The sequence below is a fragment of the Diadema antillarum genome, unplaced genomic scaffold (assembly GCF_040938485.1).
Source record: "Diadema antillarum isolate AM-2024a unplaced genomic scaffold, OU_Dant_1.0 seq00001997_RagTag, whole genome shotgun sequence".
Taxonomy (NCBI): Eukaryota; Metazoa; Echinodermata; class Echinoidea; order Diadematoida; family Diadematidae; genus Diadema; species Diadema antillarum.
This window is the reverse complement of record NW_027272653.1, coordinates 38,168-62,629: the sequence shown is the minus strand read 5'-3', so window position 1 is coordinate 62,629 and position 24,462 is coordinate 38,168. Positions and strand designations below refer to the sequence as shown.

The 24,462-nt window shown below is 40.0% G+C and overlaps 1 protein-coding gene across 1 annotated transcript in view; it reads right to left on the bottom strand.

The window, feature by feature from the left end:
- The window catches only part of LOC139713536 (kinesin-like protein KIF14), a 66,082-nt gene that overhangs the window by 21,570 nt on the left and 20,050 nt on the right, over nt 1–24,462 (bottom strand). Inside the window, exons 13-25 of the mRNA XM_071625260.1 lie at nt 24,110–24,212; nt 21,802–21,944; nt 20,871–20,943; nt 20,072–20,146; nt 19,162–19,251; nt 16,344–16,554; nt 15,975–16,066; nt 13,938–14,090; nt 13,103–13,200; nt 11,781–12,023; nt 10,846–11,071; nt 7,232–7,390; nt 5,422–5,559 (exon numbers count right to left, since the gene is read on the bottom strand). Coding sequence (XP_071481361.1) covers nt 5,422–5,559; nt 7,232–7,390; nt 10,846–11,071; nt 11,781–12,023; nt 13,103–13,200; nt 13,938–14,090; nt 15,975–16,066; nt 16,344–16,554; nt 19,162–19,251; nt 20,072–20,146; nt 20,871–20,943; nt 21,802–21,944; nt 24,110–24,212 — 1,804 coding nt within the window. The remainder of the gene's footprint in view (nt 1–5,421; nt 5,560–7,231; nt 7,391–10,845; nt 11,072–11,780; nt 12,024–13,102; nt 13,201–13,937; nt 14,091–15,974; nt 16,067–16,343; nt 16,555–19,161; nt 19,252–20,071; nt 20,147–20,870; nt 20,944–21,801; nt 21,945–24,109; nt 24,213–24,462) is intronic.

The following is a 24,462-nucleotide window of genomic DNA, read 5'->3' as shown; positions in this document are numbered from 1 at the left end:
AGTGATGAGCAGGCCTCCATTCAGTTTGCCAACGAAAAGTCGTACATTTTCATTTTTTTTTTAATCTGGAGATACAATTTTTCTTCAGACCTGTTATTAGTTAAAAATAAGATTAATTACATTTTTTCATGTCCTCCTCAGCAAATAAATTCTGTCTGTCCCCAAATATTTGATAACAATGCAAATTAGAATTCATTTTTTGTACAAAACAAACTGGGAGCTGCTCAACACCAATATAATAAAGAGCTTCATATTTGTCTTACTCTAAAACTCTTTGTTTTACTCCAGTTGTAACTCTTGAATAACTTTTTAGTGTGTGTGATTTTATCCCAAATTTTCACTTACAAGTTTATCCCAAATTTTCACTTACAAGTTTGTACCTACTTCTCTGATATTTCTGTTTTCAGACATACCAACATAATAATAATACTAATCACTGTATCAGAGTGCTCACTCTCAACTCCCCAGGGAGTGGAGAGAGTGCTGGTTAGAAATAATGTATCTATTGACTGGGGTAATAATAGTCTGTAAAGCGCATTGAGATACTTAGCAAGTGTGAAATGTGCTATACAAAACCAGATTATTATTATTATTATTATTATTATCATTATTATTATCATTATTATTATTATTATTATTCTCATTCTTCTTCTTCTTCTTCTTCTTCTTATTATTATTATTAATATTATCATTCCTATTATTATTATTATTATTATTATTATTATTATTATTATTATTATCATTATCATTATTATTATTATCATCATTATTATTACTACTATTATTTATTATTTCTTAGAATTTCCCTTTAGGCCGGTCACACCTTATCACAACCACAACACACAGCTGCAGTGACACAAAGTTGAAGAGGCAGGTAGTGTCCAGAGATGCAGGGAGAGAAAAATACTGGGCCAATCAAAACTCAGGGACAGAATGAAAGCAACACTCGCAAGGTTGGAAGGAATGGTTCTAGCATATTGGTGCTTTACCCCTCCAATCTCTTACTGCTCTTTCTCTCTCTCTCTCTCTCTTCCTCCCCTCTCAAATTGGCTGTCTGTCCCTTTCTCTCTCTCTTCTTTCTCTTTTCTCCCCGTACAGAACTCATTTTGCAGGGCTCATTACGTGCGTGCTCATAATATAGTGGTCCACCGCAGCATCGCCACAGATCCAAGGTTACCAACAGAACTTCTTCAACTCTCTCTATTTGTGGTGCTGACTTATTCCCCATCCTCCCCCCCCCCCCCTTTAGCCCCCTACTGCATTTGAATCTTTTTCTTTGCGGGGGCGGGGGAAGGTTCACGATAATTTAAGGGTGCATGTTTACACTTGAAGTTGAAAGTCATAGCAAAGACAGCCCTTGAACTAGATTCTTAACTCACCTGATACAGTTTTGCAGGCAGCTCTGTAGTGCTAAATGTGTCCTAATACATAATCCATTGCCATACATAGCAAATATATGGTGTGAAAGGCGCGACCACTGAGACTGACCCAAACATACTTTTTTTTATTATCTCTTTCATATATTAATACGAAAATCACAATTTCTTCCTTGTTAATGCAGATGCTCTAAAGTATAATAATCTACAAGTATTGTGTGCGTCTTTCAAGTACATTTTATTTTTTTTTTTACCATGGCACCATCTTCTAATCAATCTTGCTCTGCTATGCCCTCTGGTTCTATGACTTGGTAATGTCTTGATCAATGAAAATACATTAATTATTTTGCTCTTTTGAGCAACAGTTTAATAGTCGGTTTGTCCACATTATGTTAGCTTTTTGAAAATGTCCCTTTCAGGCACTACTATTGTACTTGTACATTCTTCCATATGTTTTGTCTGTGATGTGCTCAATTTTCACAGTCCACATTTTTAGCGCAACCACAGCTAGGGGAAAGTCATGTTACCGAGTGTAATTTGTGTTGCTTCTTGAAACAGAGGGTTTTTTTTTTTTTGGGGGGGGGGGGGTTGTGAGGGCAGGGATTGTTGTTTTGTTTTGTTTTGTTTTTACCTGAAGCAATTTTGTTTCCATGTATCTGACATGGTTATTTTCCACTCCTTTGCAGCTCTGGATACTTACTGGAGCAACCATTGCCATGGAAACCCATCCGGCAAGGAGGGAGGATACGGACAGTGGTCTCTCTGATTCAGCTTTATTTTTTTTTCTTATAAATTTGTTTCAGTGTATCTGGCATACTTTGTTCTCCACTGCAATTGCAGCTATGGAAGCTGATTGGAGCAACCATCCCCGCGGAAACCCATCCGGGTAAGGAGGGAGGATGCGGACAGTGGTCTCTCTGATTGAGCTGGGAAGAGGCGCTCGAACCGTGGCGGAAGGTGATGACGGACAGGAGGAAATTAACCACCAAAATGAGAATTTGAACACCATGAGGGTACTGCTCGCACTCACACTCGGAAAGAAGACTGCAGTGCCTCTCCAACTTCCAATTCCCACATCAAATTAGATTGGGCAGATAGCTATCTAAAATATTCAGATTTTTCCCCCCCCCCCCCCCATTTACTCTTTTTCCCTCCTTTTCTCTCCATCTCATCAGATGAACTTTGGAGTGATTAGAGTTGGATGGACGGTGACATCGGGGGGAGGAGGGGTTAATGGATGGACATCTGGTAGGTAGCTTGAGCGCTCCCTACCAATCCTCATCGAAAGGAATTGGAGAATGAACGTGAAGCAATGTTTGTTTATCTGGCTGATAGAATGCTAGAATCACGGAAGTCATTCACCTTGTGCCGTTTGGCGTGGACGGCCACGTCGGGGTCGCGCTGCACTTCTACGCCAACATTTGCAGAGAATAGGAAGAATATTCCACCTGCCTCTTTCTCTCTTAAAAGTGAAAGTAAATCCCATACTTGGACAGAGACAATAAGTTATGTTGTGCTGACTTGGAAAAAATGGAAAAAAAGGACATGTGACCTTCTAGCTCAAAACCAACAAAATACATGGGTAGGCCAAAAGTGACTTTTCTACATCGTGTAAAAGAGTAGCTGTAAACTTTAAAATGAATAACTTGTTGAAATTGAACTATTCTAACCCATTCAAAAAGCGATTAAAATAAGAGAGAGTTAGGAGGTGCTGTTTCTAAGAAAAGGGTCACTCAGGTATGCTGTGCAGCAGTGTCAATGGAAACAAGTTCTATTTCATAGTGAAAGCAACACCCCTGTCCAAAAAGATATGGTCCACAAAAGCTGCTCATATCTTGATTTCAGTTTTGTTTTGATTACGTCATCTAATTTTGACAGTAGGTAGAAAAAATGTTATTCTCCCAGGTAAGACGAACTCGAAAAGTTTGCCAACGAAAAAGACATATTTTGGTCCATTACAGAAAATCATAATCTGTGACTTTTTGTGGGTCTTGAGTCGGGCGGTCACATATGATGTGAACAAATATTTGAAAAGGTTTGAAGTAAGAAATATGCTCACTTGTGAATCACATCAACACAAACTAAGACCAGGCTTTTCCAGATGTAACGCAAAAAAATCAATCCCATAATTCATCCTGCTTTGACGGTCACTCATGAGCACAGATACCGCCAAATCAAATTCTGTGTCAATCTCATTATCTGCAAAGTTTCACGTACCTCAGCATGTGAACTACCTTGCCAAAATGAGCTTCAAATTCAGCCATCTATGTACTTACACAGATGAACAGTTTATCTCACCTACTGTCTCTATGTATGTATTTACTCATCTATCTATCTAGTTTGCCAAATACAAATACTATTGAAGTGTAGATGGATAAGGTTATATTGCAGATATAATGCCCAGGCAACAAAAACAAAAAAAAAAAAAAAAAAAGAAGAAGAGGGGGACGGGACTGACAGACAAGAAAAAGAGAAAGAGAAAGTAGTAAAGTGAGAGATAAAGGAGATCAAGATAAAGATAAAGAGACAGGGTAGAGGGAGAGAGATGGAAAGAGAAAAGTGAGAGATCTATACAAACTGAAACAGGGTGCTGAAAAGATCCCTAGCTAGCTACATTGTACCACAGACCTCGCTGGAAGAAGACAGAGGAGTATCCAGGCAAAATAGAGAAACCACACAAATAGGCCAATAAATCAGACAAGAAGAAGTGTAATCAAATGCGGTGTGTCGCAGCGGCACGATTGGTTTATCAGGTGTCGGGTCCATTCACCCGGCCAAGCGAATCCAGGGGCTGTCCCTTGTTTCGGGCGACTCTACGGCACTCGGCACCTTTTGGCCGTGAACTCCCTTATTAGGATTTGACCCAAAAAGCGTTTCCCTTGCCCGAAAAAAACAGTCTGACCACTTTTGCAGTGGTGAGGGCTGTCACTGAAGTGTAAAAGTACATATGTACTTTTTTATGTTGTGATATCAAGGTATAAAAAAAAAAGGATCCACAACTCTTAAAGCACATCATAGTCTTAAATCCAAAGTCAGTGTCATGGCGAGAAAAAATTGTGAAAAATAGCTAAAAGAGAATGAAAAACAAAAGATATTATTACATTAAAGAAATTGAATAGAGCTAATCAAATACACAACATAAACACATATTTTACTCTACGTTACCTTACTCCTCATTCATAAAGTGTTCATGTTGCAATCATAAATCTGACTTGGTATGTCTGTGTTTGACTTTGTGTACTAATGTGAAAAGCAATGCGTACTCAACATTTTGCAATTATGGGCAAATCTTAGTTGTTTTCTCTCTGATGTCAGTAATCACACATCATCGTCACCATCATCATCAATACCATCACCAATATCATCACCATCGTCATCGCCACCATCAACACCATCATCATCGTCATCATCCTTATAATCACCATAATCATGGTCAAATGCACAATCATCAAAGTCGTGCTCATCACAATCACTGAAAACATAATCATCCGACAATCAATGTCATAATCATTGTCATATCACAAAACATATTTTTTGTTTATACTGAAGATGCATTGTCAGTCTGCACATGCAAGAGATTTATGTCTCCCCATCCAACGCTTGCTTTAATATATTTAAAGGGTGTGTACAGTTCTTGTTGAGGTGAGGATTTAGTTTTTAACGTTTTGCAAGATATTCAGAAACCACTCTATGAGATGTCAATGAGCATGCAATTCTAAAGGGTATCAAAAGTATATTTGATTAAAATCGGTTTTGAAATGGCTGAGATAACCAAAAACAAGGCGAAACAAAGAGATCCTAACCTAGAGATCGTGGCCTGTCGCCTTTTATTATGATCACTTTTTGGGATATCTCAGCCATTTGAAAACCAATTTTCATCAAATAAATGTTGAATCCTTCTTAAAATTACATGCTCTTTCATATTTCATAAGAGGCTTCTTCTTATCTCACTTGGGAATGTTATAAAGCTGAATCCCCACCTCAACCAGTACTGTACAGTCCCTTTAAGCGGCATGAACAAATGTGGAGCTCCATTGAGACTTACCCCTTTAAGATTATGATCTTGGAGGGCAGAACGCAGCTGGATCTCAAGCTGGCCAATGGCGGTGAGGCTTTCTTGGATGGTCTTGTCAACAAAAACGTCGGCCCCTTCCAGAAAGCCCTGCTTCAGCCTCGTGTCAACCTTTGGGAAAATCAGAATTGGAAAACAGTATTTGTTTTGCCCATTAATTGATCTCTAGACAGCACTCTGACCTCACTTGCTTTCTCAGAGTAAAAACAACTGGATTGACAAAATGAATACCGTACTCGCCGGCGATAAGGCCGCACCAGTTTTAGCAAAATTAAAGCTCGGGGTGAGGCTCATACGCCAGCACAAGCAAATTACTGTATTATCTTTCCAACTAAAGAGTATCACTTTCCTAACGGACAAACATAATCATGTATGAGATTTTGCAATGTGCCGATTGTTATAGTTAGAAAACCAGTGCAAACACATATAAATAACAAAGTTTCTCACAAAAAAGAATAACATAGAAAGGTAATTAAGTTTTGATCAGAACAAAATCCCTCTGAATTCTTTTTTTCCTGTTTTTCATCACCAAAGTTGGGGTGCCGCTTATCCGTCGTTGTGGCCTCATCGCCGGTGAATACGGTAGATTAATGAAAATAACACCCCAAACACCACAATCGACAGCAATTACTACAGCAATCATCATCATAGTTATCACTGCTCTCCTCCTCCTCCTCCTCACATTTAGCATTATTGTCATCTGAATCATCATTACAATCTTCATTCAAGCAGTAACACTTTTTGGAAGAAACATTTCAATGAACGCATGAACTGAAGTAAATGTTTTCAAACAAAATGGAAGATGGTAAATTTCTCCTAGTGAAATCAAAGAACAAGATGATAGCTTTAGCTTTTAAAAACTTTGAAATATCCTTTTTTTTTTTGAAGGAGACAGCTATGTACCGATATTGTAGAAACTCCTGAAGAGAACTTGCCAAATTGTAGATTACTTCTACAATGTCAAGTGCAAGACCATGCAAATTACAAAAGCATGAGGAAGAGGGGATAATTTCTAAATTTTACCGGTATCACGAGCCAAACACAGAGCTGCAAATTTTTAAAGATGAAAGTCCATGTAAGAGCAGTCAGAGAGATACTTGTGTGTTACATGTATCTCAATCTGCAGAAATGATTCCCAAATTAGGAAGGCTTTTATGTTATCTCAATAGGACATGAATATAAAATTGCTGGCTGTTTTTATTCTTTTATTTGTTAATCTTTTTATTATTATTATTATTTTTTTTTTTTTTTTTTTTTTTTGGGGGGGGGGGAGTTTCCCGCAGAATCAATGAGACCAGGCAACACTACATTAATGATAGCCCCGAAAATCAAATTCAAGAGGGAAAAAAAAGCAAACTAAATCCATTTTTGTTTATGAAAAATTGTTCTGTTTCTATTTTTGTTTTATGTAACTTTGTTGTTCATTACATCACATTTCACTATTCGTTCATCTTTTTATTATTTGGAAGGCAATTTCAAACTGCCTCTTGTTAGCCACTTCTTGCATAGGGGAAAATCATTCAAGGGATCTGTACCACAGTCACTTCACTTTGTGCACCATCTCCCGCACCCATATCAAGACAACTACCCCCAAGGTCAATTACACATGTACCTCCCCCCCCCCCCCAAAAAAAAAAAATAAATAAATAAAAATAAAAATACTGGTTAGAGTTTGGGTTAGGGTTAGGATTAGGCTCAGAATTAGGATTAGGGTCAGGGTCGGGGGAAGCATCTGGGGTAATTGCCAAGGGAGGTAACTGCCATAAATCCCCCGCGCCCTCACCTGATCTGCCTTCTCGTTCTCATCCCCGTCTCCGATGGCCCAGCAGGGCGTGTCCGTCAGGAAGCAGAGCTCCCCCAGGAGTCTGCTGAGGAAGGCTAGGCTCTTCTCCACCTGACCAGCTGCCTGTCTCCCGTCGCCATGGTTACTCCTCATACTCTGCTGGTCAAACAACAACATTGATGAGTAAATCACATGTACACAGCCTCTCTGAAAAACAATCTCTCACCTGATACCGAGCTTTATAACTCTGTGACTAAAACAAAATAAACAAACAAACAAACAAACAGTCCGACCTCAGTTATCTAGCCACATCAGGACCGGTAGGCATCAGTGTAAGTGATTTGACCTGATAAGAGAGCCATGCTCATATGTACGGTAATTTCTAGCATGTTCTGCTGGCATTTACCTTCTCTTCTTTCATTTACTCTTTAAGGTGTCAGAATGGCATATCAGCAACATCCATGCCACTTAACCCCCTGTGTGCTTTGATTGTTGACTGGGACAGAAAACTCCATTGTATTGTATACCACTGTAAAGTTCACGGCAGTGAAAGGGTTAAAGACGTACTAACTAGTTAGGTACTTCCTTCGCTGATCATAGTTTGCTTTGTGGGTGACAAAATGTTTCTCCAAACTGACAACATCACAGGAAGCAAGAGAATATTAATCAGAGGGGGGAAGGTTGAGGTGTGAATTTTCTTCAATTTGTCTCCCTCTATGAATGAAATTTGTAAGATCGCAACTGCTGATCTGTAATTTAACTCACTTACATGTCGGAAAAAAGGAACCACAGAACCACTGGACTTGAACCAGTCATCTGCAGGAGATGACAGGTTCGAGTCCCGTGGTTCCTTTTTTCCGACATGTTTGTTAAATTACAGATCAGCAGTTGCGATCTTACAAATTTCATTTGTAGAGGGAGACAAATTGAAGAAAATTTACACCTCAACATCACAGGAAGTTAGAAACATTGCTCTCCTTAAAAGTTTTCTTCTTCTGACAACTGTACGGTAAATGTATTGAACTCAGTCTCCAACATTGCCACTGACTCCACAGACGAAGGAAGTTGACATGATGCATGAGTGACTGCCAAACCAGAAGCATTCCTGGCATAAAAACTTTTGCAAATTGGAGCCGACAGCCTTTTCTGGAGCATGAAATTGTCACAAATTACCAGCCAAGAAAAAAAAAATATATGAGTATACTACATGCACTGGATAGTGTACACATAAGATGTTGCACGTATTTCAACTTCGCAAATCATGGTTCCTCACGAAATTTGCAAGAGTTTCTGGTTTTACAGGTCTTGGGTTTTCAGCAAGACCCATCGAGTGATATTGAAAACATTTATGGGTGCAGGCCAATAATGGTCTATGAAGTGTCACTTATTAGTCCAATGGACACAAATATCTTTTTAACATCATATATGTATTAAAAGCACTCTTTTCAAAGTATTTTTCTCACATCTGGCGCTAAAGTACATACATGTGAAAGGAAAAGAAGATTGAAGAGCTTTACTGGATATTGATACTAAATGAAAGGAGGGAAAATTCAAAAAATGTGTCCAAAATACTAAAACGAAAATTGGACATTGATCTGTGAGTATCATTGTAATGAGTTGGATTTAAAATTGAAAAGTATAATTCTCATTTCCCAAGGCCTTCATGTGGTGGTGGTAGTAGTGGTGGTGCTGGTGTTAGTATTGCTGCACTGCAAGACGCAGGTGAAGGAGAAAACAAATTAGATGACACTCTTGGTGACTTAATTAAACGGGTACTGAGGTAAGTACTACACCAGACCGCGTTGTTGTTTCACGTTCGTCAAAACCCTCAACGTGCAGCACCACCACTCCATCTCCTGAGCGCCTTAACAAGCGAGTTGATTAAATTTTCGCCGACCAGTAATCGAGTTAAAAGGGAAGTAATTGAATCACTTGGGGCTCATTAAGCCTGTCATAATTTTGCAACGCACCGCATCGCGTGGACGGATCGGACAGTTTGCCGAATTAACATTACTATGCCAAGTCTAATCGCTAGCCAGGATTGGTTCAGGCCTATTTTCAGACAATGCTAAGATTCTCTAACAATGCTATCATGCACATTTCATTCGTATCCAGCCCTAAAGATGAATATTGGTAGAAACTAGATGGTATATACTTCTTAAGCTACACTAACACCACCTCTCCATAGTCAGCTAACATAAAGATTTGCTAGGACAAATTTTTGGACAATAGTCAAATTACCTACAGAAATCCACTGAATTCGAGAATAACATCCATATGTGTGATGAACAAACCTTTTATTTTAATATTTAAAATCACTATATATCAGCGTCGGTGACTAAAAGAGCAATGCGCCCTTTACTACAATGCCAAGATTAAATCACAATTCCCAGAGCCGAAAAAGACACAATTTGTACAAGGTAAGGGCAGTTGGGTGACAAATGTGACACTTCACTTTGAAAAGAAAAAAAAAAAATGAAAGCTTAATATCTTACGTAATATATCAGAGCATACCTCTCTCTATGTTTCAAATGATGTGATATTCAAGGGATGTGATTTTCACAAGTTCTCGGCAGAAATGGTAACGGGGCCAGCGTGCAAGGGAGGGTTTGGGCAAAATAGCACTCAATTGGAGTTAATTTGAGCTGTGACTGCTGTCAGTGAATATGAAATAATTTTCACAAAACTCTTGATAGGTTCATCATTCACCATCATATTCTTTCTTCCAATCCCATTGCAGATAGGAAGAGGGAAGAGTATCACAAAGAATAAAAGTCACTTTTGGCAAGTCAGGACATTTGAAGTGAAAAAGACTCGATGTACATGTAGCAATATGGTCTAAAAAATGCACTGTATTAGAGTAAGGAACCAATGAACACCACTGAAACTGGGGTAGGTAGGGCATCTTGTTTTCTTTCTATTTATTTTGTGTGTTTTTTTAAAATGGAAAATGCATACAAGATGCATATGTTTCACTGAGCGAGATATGCAACAACATTATAGATGCTGATATCACCCAAACATGTGGCACTGGGCGTGCTCACGAAAAAAACCAACAAAAAAACACAACAAAACAAAACAAAAAGGTAAAACTCCAACTTGGTTAGATACTCTAGAACCAGGCTTTTCAACTTTTTTCAACCCGAGGACCACTTTGGCTCCTACAAACTTTTTGGAGGCGCACAGTTAGATTGAATATGAATCTTTTTTATTCAACTTTCAGCTGACACCGTAGACCTCCTGCGAGAGCTTCATGGCCAAGTACGGCTCCAGGTTATCAAACTCTCTCTGAAACCACACGAACCACGTATCTTATGAAAGGAAACAGTCTGAAACACTTTCAGGTTTTCTGCATAGCAAATTTGATTGTGACTGCAGCATGATCATACACAATTTTGACAACCACATGTAAAACAAATTGGGGTCGGATATATTTTTAAGGTTAATAGGCCAGTTAAACTCCATGTAGATCACACTATTCACCCACTGGGCTGCCAAGTTTGATAATAAATAATCCCCTTCAATTCAATTCAATAGCCTTTCTTGTCTTTCTTCAGGGGGTTAATCATTCTTCTCGAAAAAGACGGAAAGGCTGACTTGGAGAAGGTGCGTACCTGGAGTAATTCGTAAACCTGGGTGGTCAGCTCCTGACCGCAACTTTCAAGGGGCTGGGCCAAGCTCTGGTCAGAGTTTGGCGAGCAGGGGCGCTCCTCCTGCCTGTCCGCGTCCATTCTGCGGACCAGGGATGACCAGACACCGGTCAAGCTGGTCAGGAGGTCAGCGGACGTGGCGGCCTGAAGAACAAAGGCCTCGACATCGATGGAGCCTCCTGGTTCAGCAGCACAAAAAGTACACGAAAATGTGAAGAGTTTAAATGCAAAAATCTGATACATCCATTTTATCAACTTGAGATATTTGAAATTGTAGCTGCTGAAAAACAAAGAAAATAGTTACAAAACACATGTGATACTTTTAATGATATCTTCAAGAATATTTCTTATTATGCGCAGTGCGTTAACAGTGAAAAGATTTAAAATTTCTCTATTTGATGATGACCTTACTTTAGAAAAAAAAAAAAATTAAAATAGCACTACCTGCTTTTCTTATTCAAAACTCTTCATATCATATTATTATATTATATACAGTTGTATATTATATCCAGCCTCTCAGGAGAGACTGGATGTTCTTTGTAAAGTCAATACAGCATAGCACAGTGCAGTGCTGTACAAGCAGAAATGTTCATGCTTGGCTCGGTAAGATGAATCATGCATGCTTTTAATTTTGCCAAATTAAATATAAGTTAGCATTACATATAACAAACAAATGATTTGCATGATTTTTTTCCCACTAGTTTCATGTTGCATAAAATGCACTAAAAACTTCAACACCACTAAAATTCCCACTTTTACAGCGCTTGATGTCATAGCATTTGATTGCATTACATGTAACTTCACTACAGACTGTATATCATAATAACATTCTAACGTAAAATTGGCATCAGTTGTCCTTCGTACCAGGTCTTTTGAAGGCCTCATCGCGCTTCCCCGCCCACTCCCTAATGGTTGTCGTGGCAACTAGCAGTCGATGCATGGAGTGGATGGTCCTGTCCGCCAGGGTCGGCTCATCCCCGCCGACCTTTGCCCCTCGTCTCATCACGGACGTCTCAAGGTGGCGGAGGCAGGAGGTAGTGATGCAGTCCAGGGCGTCGCCCAACGCGGAAGGGAGACGCCCCTGGGAGGAGGAACAGGATGATGCGGATGTTGACGCCCTTGAGGACGACGTGGAAGATGTGCTACCGGATGGAAACGAACGCTCGCTACTCGTGCTATCAAGAGGAGGACACAAAAGTGACAGCAAGAATGATGACAAAATGGTCTTGTATACCCAGGGAAGCCTCTTCAGCACTGCCACTTCTCTCCAAGAGGACTCTGCTTTTATTGTTTCTACCACCAAGCTATAACCATGTGTACACCTTGGGTGTATAGGGACATCGTGAGTAAGAATATCTTGCCCAAAAAAGAAAGTACTTGGTAGGAATTGAACACAAGGCCTCGATTTGAAAGTTAGAATACCCCTTAACGTCCCATACACATATTTCAATAGTTTAGTTGAGCAAAGGTAAAATGTCAGGTCCAGTAAGGCATTAGTTAGTCCATTACTTTGAATAGAATTAAAGAGTGCTGTACTCAACAATGACAATGATAACAACAACAATGATAATAATAATAATCATCATAATAACAGCAACGAGTATAATAAAACCAATAACATATACAGCTAGACAGATTGTAGATATAGATATAGCTACATTATGTTTATATGAGGTGTCCCATGATGACGTTACTCAAATAAAATCATGAAAGGAAGTAAAATAGGTTTATCTGATTCTAAATTTTGGCTTTTTATATTCCCTCACAATGACACAATACAGGCAAATAATGTATCGATTTAAATCTTACCATCTGGTCAATTTATATCTGAACCCCCCTCCCCCCCAAAAAAATAATAATAATAATAAAAATAATAATAAATAAATAAATAAATAAATAAATAAATAAATAAATAAATAAATAAATAAATAAATAAATAAATAAATAAATAAATAAATAAAAAATGAATAAAAATTATTCCTGACATTATATGGCTTTTGTGGGGACACGTCACATATATGTGACCGTGCATCACAAAACCTACAAAAAGTCGCACCCCCTGATTTCTTATGCGAGGACTCAAAAAAGGTGAAACGGGTCAACCTAATCAATCTTGGGTTTTTCATATTTTCTGAAAAGAGCTATTCTTCTTCTACACTATTCCTAATTTATGGCGACTTTTTGTTGGTTTTGTGATGCAGGGTCACATATATGTACTCACTGTCTGTGCGCAATGGGTGAATGCAGCTTGAAGTCTTTTTCCCACTGTCCAGCCTCGGCAGAGAAAATCCGATCTATCTCCCGGCTGCTACAGTTGCCCTGGTAACAGAAAAAGAGCAGACTGGTCAAAGTCACCCGTATCATGATGATTCTGTCTGCACAAAGAACTTTCAGTAATTGACAGGCAAACAGAAGAATGTAAATATTCATAGTTTGCCAGAAATAACAATTTAGCATCAATTAATCAGTGTTTTAGTTGTAGTCATGATAACAAAAAGGGTTTTTTTTTAAAGTCATGGCTTCTGCTAAAACACTGATTAATTGGTGCTTACATTTATGTCAATGTAAGGCAATCTGTCCAACAGTTGCAATAAAAACAACTTGATGCAAGAATTCATTCATTTGAAGGAAGAAGTAAAGTTGTATAATTTTTGATTTAATGACAAGTATCATGTTTCTGATTCAGCAGCCAAATAATTAATTACAATTAATTACAACTTCATCAGAGTACTGTGATGTCAGATAATGTGATTTTAATCAAAGGTGACTGAAGAATATATGAAGAGTTTGTTCGCAAAAACCGATAAGTCCATTTTTGAAGATTTTGAAGTACGGTCTCTGTCATAAAGTACAAAATAATACCATTTGAATGATATATTGGTCACTACATATAAAGGTACATTTTTGAAGTTATGGTCAAAAGAAGCAACAATTTGCTTATTATTCTCTTTAATTTTCTTGACCTTTAATCGCAAATATCTCTACTTGGCAAATATGGACTTATCGGTTTTTGCGAACAAACTCTTCAAATAATCCAAAGAACTGAATATGCTTACTTGGAAGGCCTCCCTCATCTGAAGTAACTTCTCCTCAAAGACATCCAACGACCAAAAGGTCATCAACCCTTGCCTTGTGTCATTGACTCTGACAGTGACCTTTGACACTGAGGCATTGACTGCTGATGTTTCTTCATCATGTCTGCTGAAGATCTGAAATGGAGACAGAAAGCGCAGCTTTTCAGAGATCATTTGGTTCTGGTCGAGACCTAACTTAAGGTTACTAACATTCTTTTGTGAGATCATGAGAAACCTCTTATGAGATATGACAGGACCTGTAATTCCAAGAGGGATTCAATGACACATGTTTATTTGATGAAAATTGCTATTGAAACGGCTGAGATATCCAAAAACAGAGCAATCCTAATGAAAGGTGGGACCCAACTTTTATAAGGATCATTATGTTTACTTTTTTGCTGTTTCAGCCATTCCAAAACCGATTTTTATCACACAAACTTTGAATTCCTCTTAGAATGCTATGCTCTGTATCATTTCATACGTGGTTTCTTGGTATCTCACAAAATGTTAAAAGCCCAATCCTTGTCTTCACCAATACTATACTATTCCTTTAAGCACACACCTCAAATGGACTTATCTTATTTGGACTGCATGCCTGAGGGTTGGGGGAAAAATCAACATGTGAGGTTTAAGGTATCTTGTTGATGGATTATCTGCATGAGCCGCATCATAAGACGATAGATTTGTTATCTTCATCTTTTTCTTTTTCTTCAAATCCTCACAACTTCTGTTGCCATACCATGTCATAAAAGAGCACATAACCAGTAAAATATATTGCAAGGAAGAAGGGAAAGGAGGCACACATTTATAAAAATGTTCAGGGGTTCTGATAGTGTAACCATAGTTTATAACAACCCAATATTGAGGGGCTATAGAAAAGTTAAGGGGGTGGAAAGTACACCATCAGGACATGCCAAGTGGTCAGTATGCCAATACTATAGTTGATTTTACTTGGCTGAACATTGGCTGGCAGGAGGAAATTGATGTTTCTCAAATGAAGGTGTGAAAGTAGCTGTATTGTGGCAGGCTTTAAGATGTGAGAATATCTGTATTGTCGTACCACCTCGTCAAAGTAGAGACATTAAAGGACAAGTTCACCTTCATAGACATGTGGGTTGAGTGAACGCAGCAATATTAGTAGAACACAACAGTGAGAGTTTGAGCAAAATCGGATAATCCGTTCAAAAGTTATGAATTTTTGAAGTTTCTGATCAGTCACAGCTGGATGAACAGGCTACTATAGCTTGTGATGTCACATGAGTACAACGATATAAAGAAAGAATAAAGAGAATTCAACATACTTCCATTTTTCTCCCATAACAAAACAACACTCGACTTCTCTCTTTCAGAAGGCAGGGGGAATCATATTACCCTTAACATATGTCAGTAGCAAGTCGAAGAACTGTGCACTTTATTCAAAAAGTAAAGTTTTGTGAAATTCTCTTTTTATTTTCCTTATATAGTTGTACGCATGTGACATCATATACTGTAGTAGTCTTCTTTTCCAGCGGTGACTGCGCAGATACTTAAAATATTCATAACTTTTGAACGGATTGTCCAATTTTCCTCAAACTTTCACTGATGTGTTCTACTAATATTGCCGCATTCTCTCAATCCTTATGTATATGAAGGTGGACTTGTCCTTTAAGGTTGAAGAGGAGAAGTGTAATTGTGAGTGAGTGAGTGTGTGTGTGTGTGTGCGTGTGTGTGAGTGTGTGGTGTGGGGGGTATGAAGTGTTTGTGTCATGACATCAAACTCACATGAAGTTACTAGAGTGGAAGTTTCAAGGGGGCATTTCATGTCATCTAGCACTGAACGAGGGTGGAATTTACCATCGGTGCAGCATTTGCACAGTGTAAACGACATATGTTATGGGAGGAAAAATCACCTTGGCAAAAATTTTGGCAGGGAGGTTTGGAAGGTTTAGAGGGGGTGGAGTGTGCCCGGAGGTAAGAATGCTGGCAGAGAGGAGGGCATTGTGCTCTCATCGCCATGGTGACACAATGATGCAGACTCACCATGTTTCTCCCAAGTTTGGCACTGATGTTGTTGGCTTCTTGCAGCCACATGGACAGCTGCAGCAAGTCTCGCCTGTGCTTTAGCGCTGAATCTGCGGATGAAACATGTTAAAGCTACAGGATCATGATGATTGAGAAAAAAACGAATAAACAAAAAAATTTAAAACAAGTAGGTGTGACACACAAACACGTAAACAAGTTAATCAATTGCATTGCAGCTTGTCATAGTATAAATGTCAAGTGCTTGCTTTGGCTTTCATATGACCATAAAAAAAAAATCCAAAATTACAATACAAAAAGGTATAACCATTTATAAATGGGTCAGTGTGCAACCCTGCCTGGCATCATGCCCTCAACTACTCAACCTACCAACTCTAGCCAGGCCTTTCTCCCTCCTCTGCCTCCGCTCCCTCTGGGCTGCCTGAAGCTTCTCCACGCTCCTCATCAGCCGCCCTTTTTCCTTCTCCAGCTCCCGAAGGATCCGCATCTGGTGGGTGCTCCCCGTCTCCAGCGCCCGGCGGGCGGCCTGAGCCTCTAGCTCCATCCGCCTCCTGCTTGACTCCAGCTCTTGCTTCAACATCTGCAAAAAATCATGGCAATACAAACAACACCGATTCATTCAAATTCACGAAATTCTTCCATTGAGATATTTTCATTGCGACTGAATGACAGACAAATTGCCCTATATCAACGTAAATAAGCACTGAATTGATCAGTGTTTTAGTGGCAGCCATGATGAAAAATCATGGGCATACGTATTTGAGCAGGATTCGAACCCACAACCTACTGATCACCGGACAGGCGTCATCTCCACTAGACCATCGAGCTTTAGCCCGACAGCAAGTGTTGGTTCTAATCCTTACAGCATGCAGCGGGTACTGCTTTTATTATTCAAATTCATGGAATTCTTCCGTCGAGATGTTTTCATTGCAACTGATTGATGATCTGCCCTACATCGATGTAAATAAGCACTGAATTGATCAGTGCTTTAGTAGTAGCCATGACAAAAAATTGTGGGCGTACATAACAACACTTGCTGTCGGGCTGAAGCTTGGTGGTCTAATGGATGACGCTTGTCCGGAGATTAGGGGGTCGTAGGTTCAAATCCTGCTCGAGTATGTACAGTACGCCTATGATTTTTTTATCATGGCTACTACTAAAACACTGATCAATTCAGCATTTATTTACGTTGCTGTTGGGCAGTTTGTCAATCAGTTGCAACACCGTTTCATGTCCCGTTGCCCCAATACAATGCAATAAATTTTGTTGCACTGCACACAGCTACAATGTATGAGAAGGTCCGGACATTCTGCCCCACCCATTTTTTAATGATAATCTAATATTGGCACCAACATCAGCAAGTGAAAAAGGCATAATGCAATGTCTGAGTACTGAACAAAGTTGCTTGTAAGCAAAATTGGGTACCTCACTGCTGCGGCACAATCATCAAATGACAAATCATATTTTTACAATGATGATAAATCCTCTAACAAGTCCCACACTTTTATCTACGAAAACATCTAAAGCTGATTTTGTGTTTCAATTCTAATCTGTATTACCATTTCCGCAAATCTTCTCATGCTTCCCGGCCCGTCCTGTTTCAGATGCATTGTTGGATGTCGCGGTAGCAAGGTTATATCTGGTCTGTGTTGCATCTTGCTACAAACCCAACCAGCGCACAAAGAGTGTTTGTATTCATGACCAGGATAAGTGGTGGAAGAAGCACTGTGATTTAAAGTTTGTCAAGCAACAAACCCAGGTCACGTCTTTCATTACGGGTTTTTTTTTTTCGAAGATTTCTTAGCTTATCATCATGTGACCAGCAAATTGCAGCATCGCAATGACAACCCTCGACTTTAACCCATCAAGGACGAGTCCCGAGTATACTCGGGCAGGTATCTATGGGAAATGCGTGTTGTAGCTAAATCAAACCATCCTCAACGGGTTAATCAGGGATGCCAGTGGCAAATTGCTCTTGGGCCGGAATTTTTTTTTGTGAACGAAACTGATGTGCGCGAAGCGCACATCATGAGCGCGAAGTGTGAAGTCCCTTCGGCCGGGGTCCAGGGCCCGCTCAAGGGCCCTGGAAGCTCTGGGGTTCTTAGATGCTCTCTGGTGCAATCTGAGCATTTCTGAGGGCTCTTCTTCCCTCAAATCTAATCCAGAGAAATGGGTTTGTAGCAAAAATAAAGAAGTCCTAGTGCCGTAAACTCCGTAGTTTTGCTTCGTTCAGCTAACTCGATCGACTCACCATACTCTCTCAGCGCTGTAGCTACAGCGAGAGCGCAGCATGATCCATGCACCGCAGTATAGTACATCGCCTAGAAACACCACACGTTGTTCGATCGCGATCACACGTGCTGGTATAACGTTTTCCAGACAATAATGTGGTCGTATTCTAGAAAAAAAAAGAATTTGTAGCAAAAATAAAGAAGTCCTAGTGCCGTAAAATCCGTAGTTTTGCTTCGTTCAGCTGACTCAATCGACTCACCACACCGTCTCAGCGCTGTAGCTATAGTGAGAGCGCAGTATGATTCATGCATCGCGACCTCACATATAGTACATCGCATAGAAACACCACACACTGTTCGATCGCTATCATCGCACGTGTTGCATGTCCCATGGCCCAGCTAGCAGCAGCAACATCGCGCTAGTTTTGCATGACAGTCGTTTTGTGATATTCTCATGCCCAAGTATATGCGAAACATACTACGGAAATCGTGAAAGTGAATGTCCCGTAAGTTTAGATGATCATATTTTTTCGTTTTTCTTTCTTTCTTTCTTTTATTCTTTCTTGTGTTTTCCAGCTTTCCCCCACAGACGGAAATATCACGAAGCCGGAAATTGGACACCAAAATATGAAAAAGCCGGAATTCCGGCTATTGCCGGAAAACTGGCATCCCTGGGTTAATGGCCAAAAACCAGTCAAATTGAAAACATGACTTGCATTCCTTAATTACGCCAGACTGAAACATAGGACAAGAGCAGTAATGAACAAAATGCACACTTTGATTGCATTGCATCGGTATGCAGACAGTGACGCGAGCTAGACAACAGCAAGCGACATTACCGAGCTATCCCACAGTGCATCTGTGACAGGACTCTACAATAGTATGTTGCATTGTGGCTATACCCCAAATTGGTGGAAGTAGTGAAATGAGTGAGACAAAATGTTGGACAAACTGACCCTGTTTTCTTGCTGCAGTTGTTCCACTTTGCTGTCAGCCTTCTGTTTGTAGCTGTCCTCCTTCCGGTGGCCAAGCATCGACTGGTTTTTCTGTGGTCGTAGTTAAGATGTGTTGAAAAGTTGCCATCAACATAAGCAAATAAGCCTTTGACTGGTGCTTGTTATCTTTGTTGTATTGTGTAATCCCAATTTTTGCATGACTAATGTCAGGGCTCCACACTAACTTTTATTTTTGGTGGCCCAAAGGCAAACATCCGACCTTTTTTGGTGGCCCGATCAGGCCACCAAAATCATCATTTCTAAAATTTTGGTGGCCCGACGTGCGTTTTTGGTGGCCCCGGGCCACCGGGCCAGCGTTAGTGTCGAGCCCTGCTAATGTGCTATCCCTCTCCCCCCTCCCCCCCCCCCCCTAAAAAAAGCAGATATATGTCAAAAGTTTGCAAATAAATACCCGTATCTGGCATTAGGCTTTGCAATAAAATAGGTATACTGGAAAAGGAAAAAAAACTTCAGTCACTGACATGATTACAGTACATGACAAAGTATTACTGCAAGTAGTTTACAAAGATATCAAGGTTCTAAAAACTAAGACAATTATCTCCCTGTGACTTCGTAACTGCATAAATATTTCTTGATCACTCACTATGGGCTGATTGCATTTTCAAGCAGTTATAAATATAACAATCTATAATCAGGTGTAATTACAATATTGCCTAATCAGCTCATATCTTGAATTTTATTGATATATGAAAGTAACTGCATTGTTGTGTTCGTACAAAACATTTCTACATGTGCATAAGTTTTCAATACACTATAGCATCCCCTCCCTACGTCCAAGTATGCAGACACACGCACAGAGTCAGAAAGTCTATCATGACTCATGACAGAGTGTGTCCAACCATAATCTCACCAATTCATTCTCCAACTCCTTGATCTTCCGCTCAAAGTTTCTCCTCTGCGTGTCCAACTCTTGCTGGGCAGCTTTCTGTAAGCAACAGAGACACAAGGGTAAATGAATGTGACTACCTGCACCTGTAAAATTACTGAGATTTACACAAATCAGAAACAGTTGATTTGTAACTTGAGAAAAGAGGAAATCTTTGAAGGCTTCTATGGCAGTAGAGAGTTTGGTGGTAGAAGGCTTAACCCTGCTTTGGCTTTGACCAGGGCTTTTGCCCTGAAAAGGGCCTACCCAGTCGCGAAGTCCAGGCAAGCATGCTCTCGCCTTGAGAACACATACCCTAGAAAGAATATGTGGTGCCCCGTTAAGAAAAGAGGTAACACTGCCTGTATTGAATTGAAGTACAGGCAAAATCTACTTGCACGTTTTCTACTCTGGAATGACATTTGTTGATTTCATGCAGAGATATTGTTAATATGCATGAGTTTGTTTGCACTGAAGAGTTCAAACTGCCAATCAATAATAGAGTCACAGCCAGACCATCCCCTCCAACTCCCCCCCCCCCCCCCACCCAAATTTACCCACATATCTCATGATGACAATGCACTTTCAATAAATGACACTGATAAATGCAGGCATATTTCCCATTTGATGCAGAAACATACAGGGCCATTTCATCATTCTTGGACTAGTCTTCCAAAACTTCAATCACATCATAGTCCGTAGTCAAGAGAAACAGTCAGATGCATGGGCAGATACGACATGTAACGGTGCTATTAGATGGTTGACATGAAAGCGGCAAGCATACCTTGGCCTCCTCAATGCCTTTCAGCATCTCTTTCTGCGTCTGGAGTCTGGCTTCTTCCACCTCCGCCTCCAACCTGTCAGCATGGAGAGCACGCAGTCAAGAGACATAGATGTTAGGACTCAGTTGATTGACAAAGATAACCGTCATTGTAAAGGTGGTGTACTTTCAAGAATGGAAAATCCCGACAAATTTTTGTATGCTTGGGGCCATGAGATGCCAGTTTGAAAAAAAAAAGTGCATACTTTTTTTGCTGCATTTTTTCCACTTTCTTGTGTTATGCCTGCAAAGTTGTCAACAGTTAGTGAATTGAAACACATGTTAAATTCAAAGAAGTCTGACTTCTACTACATAGAGAGACAGAAATTCAAAAATCCTGGAAAATCTTTGCAAGTGGACTTGAGAAGAAGCACAAAATATTCAACCAAACAAAAGGTATGGTTTGTTTTGTTGTCTCTTTTCTTCAGAAAGTGAAAGCTGAAGCTGAACTGATTTCTCCAAATTTGAATGAGATTCAAGACTAGAAAATCAAACATTTCTCATAGGTCATTCAAAGATTGTTGTTGTCTTTCTTTCTTTCATTTTGGCCTTACTTTATTCTACTCTTCTGCATCGATGTGTCTCAAATACAAAAAGAGCATCGAACAAAAAAAACAAACAAAAAAAACGAAACACTGAAATATGCTTTGAAACAGAAGAAAATTTGGGTTTACATCAGAAGCCAAAAGATGGAACATCTCAAAATTTCACAGCTCCAATGTTTTCAAAGCATTCTTTCCAAAATTTTGAGGAAAAATATGACTTTCTCACTGTTCAATGCCGAATGATTATTCAAGCATTTCTCAGATGTTTGCACAAACCCTAGTCAAGACAACATCTGCGAGAATATAAAAACAAGGTCACGACGGTGTCCCAGAGTGGGATGGATAGTCACCTTGCTCCCTGAGAACTGGCCAGCTCATTTCTTGCATACTCAAAGTTGTACTTGGCCTTGTGCCTAGTCCTAGGGCCCGACGACTGGACCTCCCTCGGGTGGTTGAAGCGGAAGTAATAGTTACCAACTACCACACGATCACCCTGGGGGGAGACGGAGAGAAAAATCAAATGAGAAATTTAAGGGAAACAAGAGACCCGGGGGTCACGCGCTCACCTGAGTATCCCAAGTTCACCTTCCATGCATTCTTGCAGACTCTTACCTGAGGACACTGGAAACTTATGGTGGGGGTAGCTTTGAGAGTGGGGGCATGGTGTCCATTTACATATTCCATCACACTGGTAAAAAATACCTACCAAGTACACTGTACTTTATAGAATGTTGGATTATGCAGCTTAAGGGGAAAAAAAAAGACTTAGAGCCCTATCACTTTTGATTAGAACTAGAGAAAAACATAATTGAATATTCATTAATTTAGGAGGTTTGGACGCCCTGGGGCCCCCAGGGAAAGCATGGTGCCCATTCAAACACTTTGAAATCTTATCCCCATGGGAATGCTACTTGCCAAGTTTGGTGAGAATCCATTACATTGTATGTTGTTTTAAGGAAGATTTTGGACCCCCCCCCCCCATCCCATCAAGCTTCCTTGGGTCCCAAGGGGGTGGGGGTAGGGCACCCCTGATTTTCCCATGAACAAACTTGAAACAACAGTCATCAATATACTGACTCTTTGTATCAACTTGGCTCAATCACTTCTGGTTCCAGAGAAAATCTGTAAAGATTTCTTACAGGAGGGGGGGGATCCCTGGGGCCCCCAGGTGGGGCATGGTGCCCATTTGATGGAATTGAGATTCTATCCCCCTAGGGATGTTACCTGCCAAGTTTGGTGAAAATTTGTGATAGGGTTTTCAAGAAAAAGATGAAAATTTACAATATTGGTCCAAATTTAGGCCCCCTGAGGCCCCCCAGGTGGGGCATGATGCCCATTTGATGGAATTGACACTCTATCCCCCTAGGGATGCTACCTGCCAAGTTTGGTGAAAATTTGTGATAGGGTTTTCAAGAAAAAGATGAAAATTTACAATTTCGGTCCAAATTTAGGCCCCCTGGGGACCCCCCAGGTGGGGCATGGTGCCCATTTGATGGGAATGAGATTCTTTCCCCCTAGGGATGCTACCTGCTAACTTTGGTGAAAATTCATAACACCATTTTTAAGAAAAAGATGAAAATATAAAATTTGGGCCCCATTAGGACCCCTCCCCACCCCCCTCCCCTGGGTCCCAAGGGGGGCACCCCTGATTCTGCCATGAACAAACTTGAAACTACAGTCATTAATGTACTAATTCATAGTATTAACTTAGCTCTATCACTTCTGGTTCTAGAGAAGAAGATTTTTAAAGATTCCTTCATTTTGGGGGGTTTGGGCCCCCCTTGGGGCCCCCCAGGAGGGGTATGGTGCCCACTTGAACAAATTGAGATCCTATCCCCCTAGGGATGCTACCTGCTAAGTTTGGTGAAGATCGGTCTTGGGGTTTTTGAGAAGAAGATGAAAATGTAAAAAGTTTACGCACGACGGACGACGCACGACGCACGACGCACGCCGGACGAAGGGCGATCGCAATAGCTCACTTGAGCCTTCGGCTCAGGTGAGCTAAAAAAGAGGAAGTCAAGAGGAGAGAAACAGTGAAAAAAAAAAAACAAGTACAGGGCAGAGAGAGAAAAAGAGAGAAATAGAAGTGAAAACAATATAAAGGAGAAGGAAAAAGAGGGAGGCCACAAACCATATTAACACTCATGCCCAGAGGCGTTGTCTAGGAATTACTGTAAAACCAGAAATTTTCCCAAATTTTGTGAGGAGCCACGTTTCGCAAAAGTTTTTGTCTACACAATCCAGTACATGTAGTATACTCATTTGTGGTCAGCATTCTTAAACTAACAACTTATCAGACACATGCAGCAACATATGCACTGCAGATACTAACACTGTAGCACAAAATTTTGATTTTCTTTCTATAGCTGGGTAGGGAAATCCACCTCAACCAATCCTATCCCATATTTGTTAGAAATAGCTAGATTCTGCTGAATGAGTTTATTGAATCACAAAAATTCCATTCTAAATATTAGACATCTCACAACAAACAAGAATGTTTGTCAAGATATTGATTCAGAAGCAACCACGTGCTGTGCAATACTACATGTAAGTGAAGATAAGCAAAATTGACAGCAAATTGGATTATTCAGCAAGAGGACCTAGAAAGAATGTAGGAGGAACCAATGATGAAACCATGGCAACGTCATGGTAACTTACATGATGCAGTCTTCTGGACCGATGAATCCTGTCTCCATTGACGTAGGTCTCTGCCTCCTGGACTGGTCTAACCGTCACGTATGACCCGTTGTTACTGATCAAACTGCAGATGAGATAAGACATGTCGGTACATAGCAATTTTTATGTCAATGAGAAAAGTGTGCTTCTGGATAAAAGAAGCAAAACAAATGCGAGGATAAAAGAAGCAAAACAAATGCGAGGATAATTTCAAGTCAAACATTAAATAGCTCCCCAAATTTCATCACTTCAGTGGCATCAGGATAAGATTTGTGGACATCTTACTGTGCTTATGACACATCGCGGGTAGTTTTCTCCTTTTGTTGTCACTAACA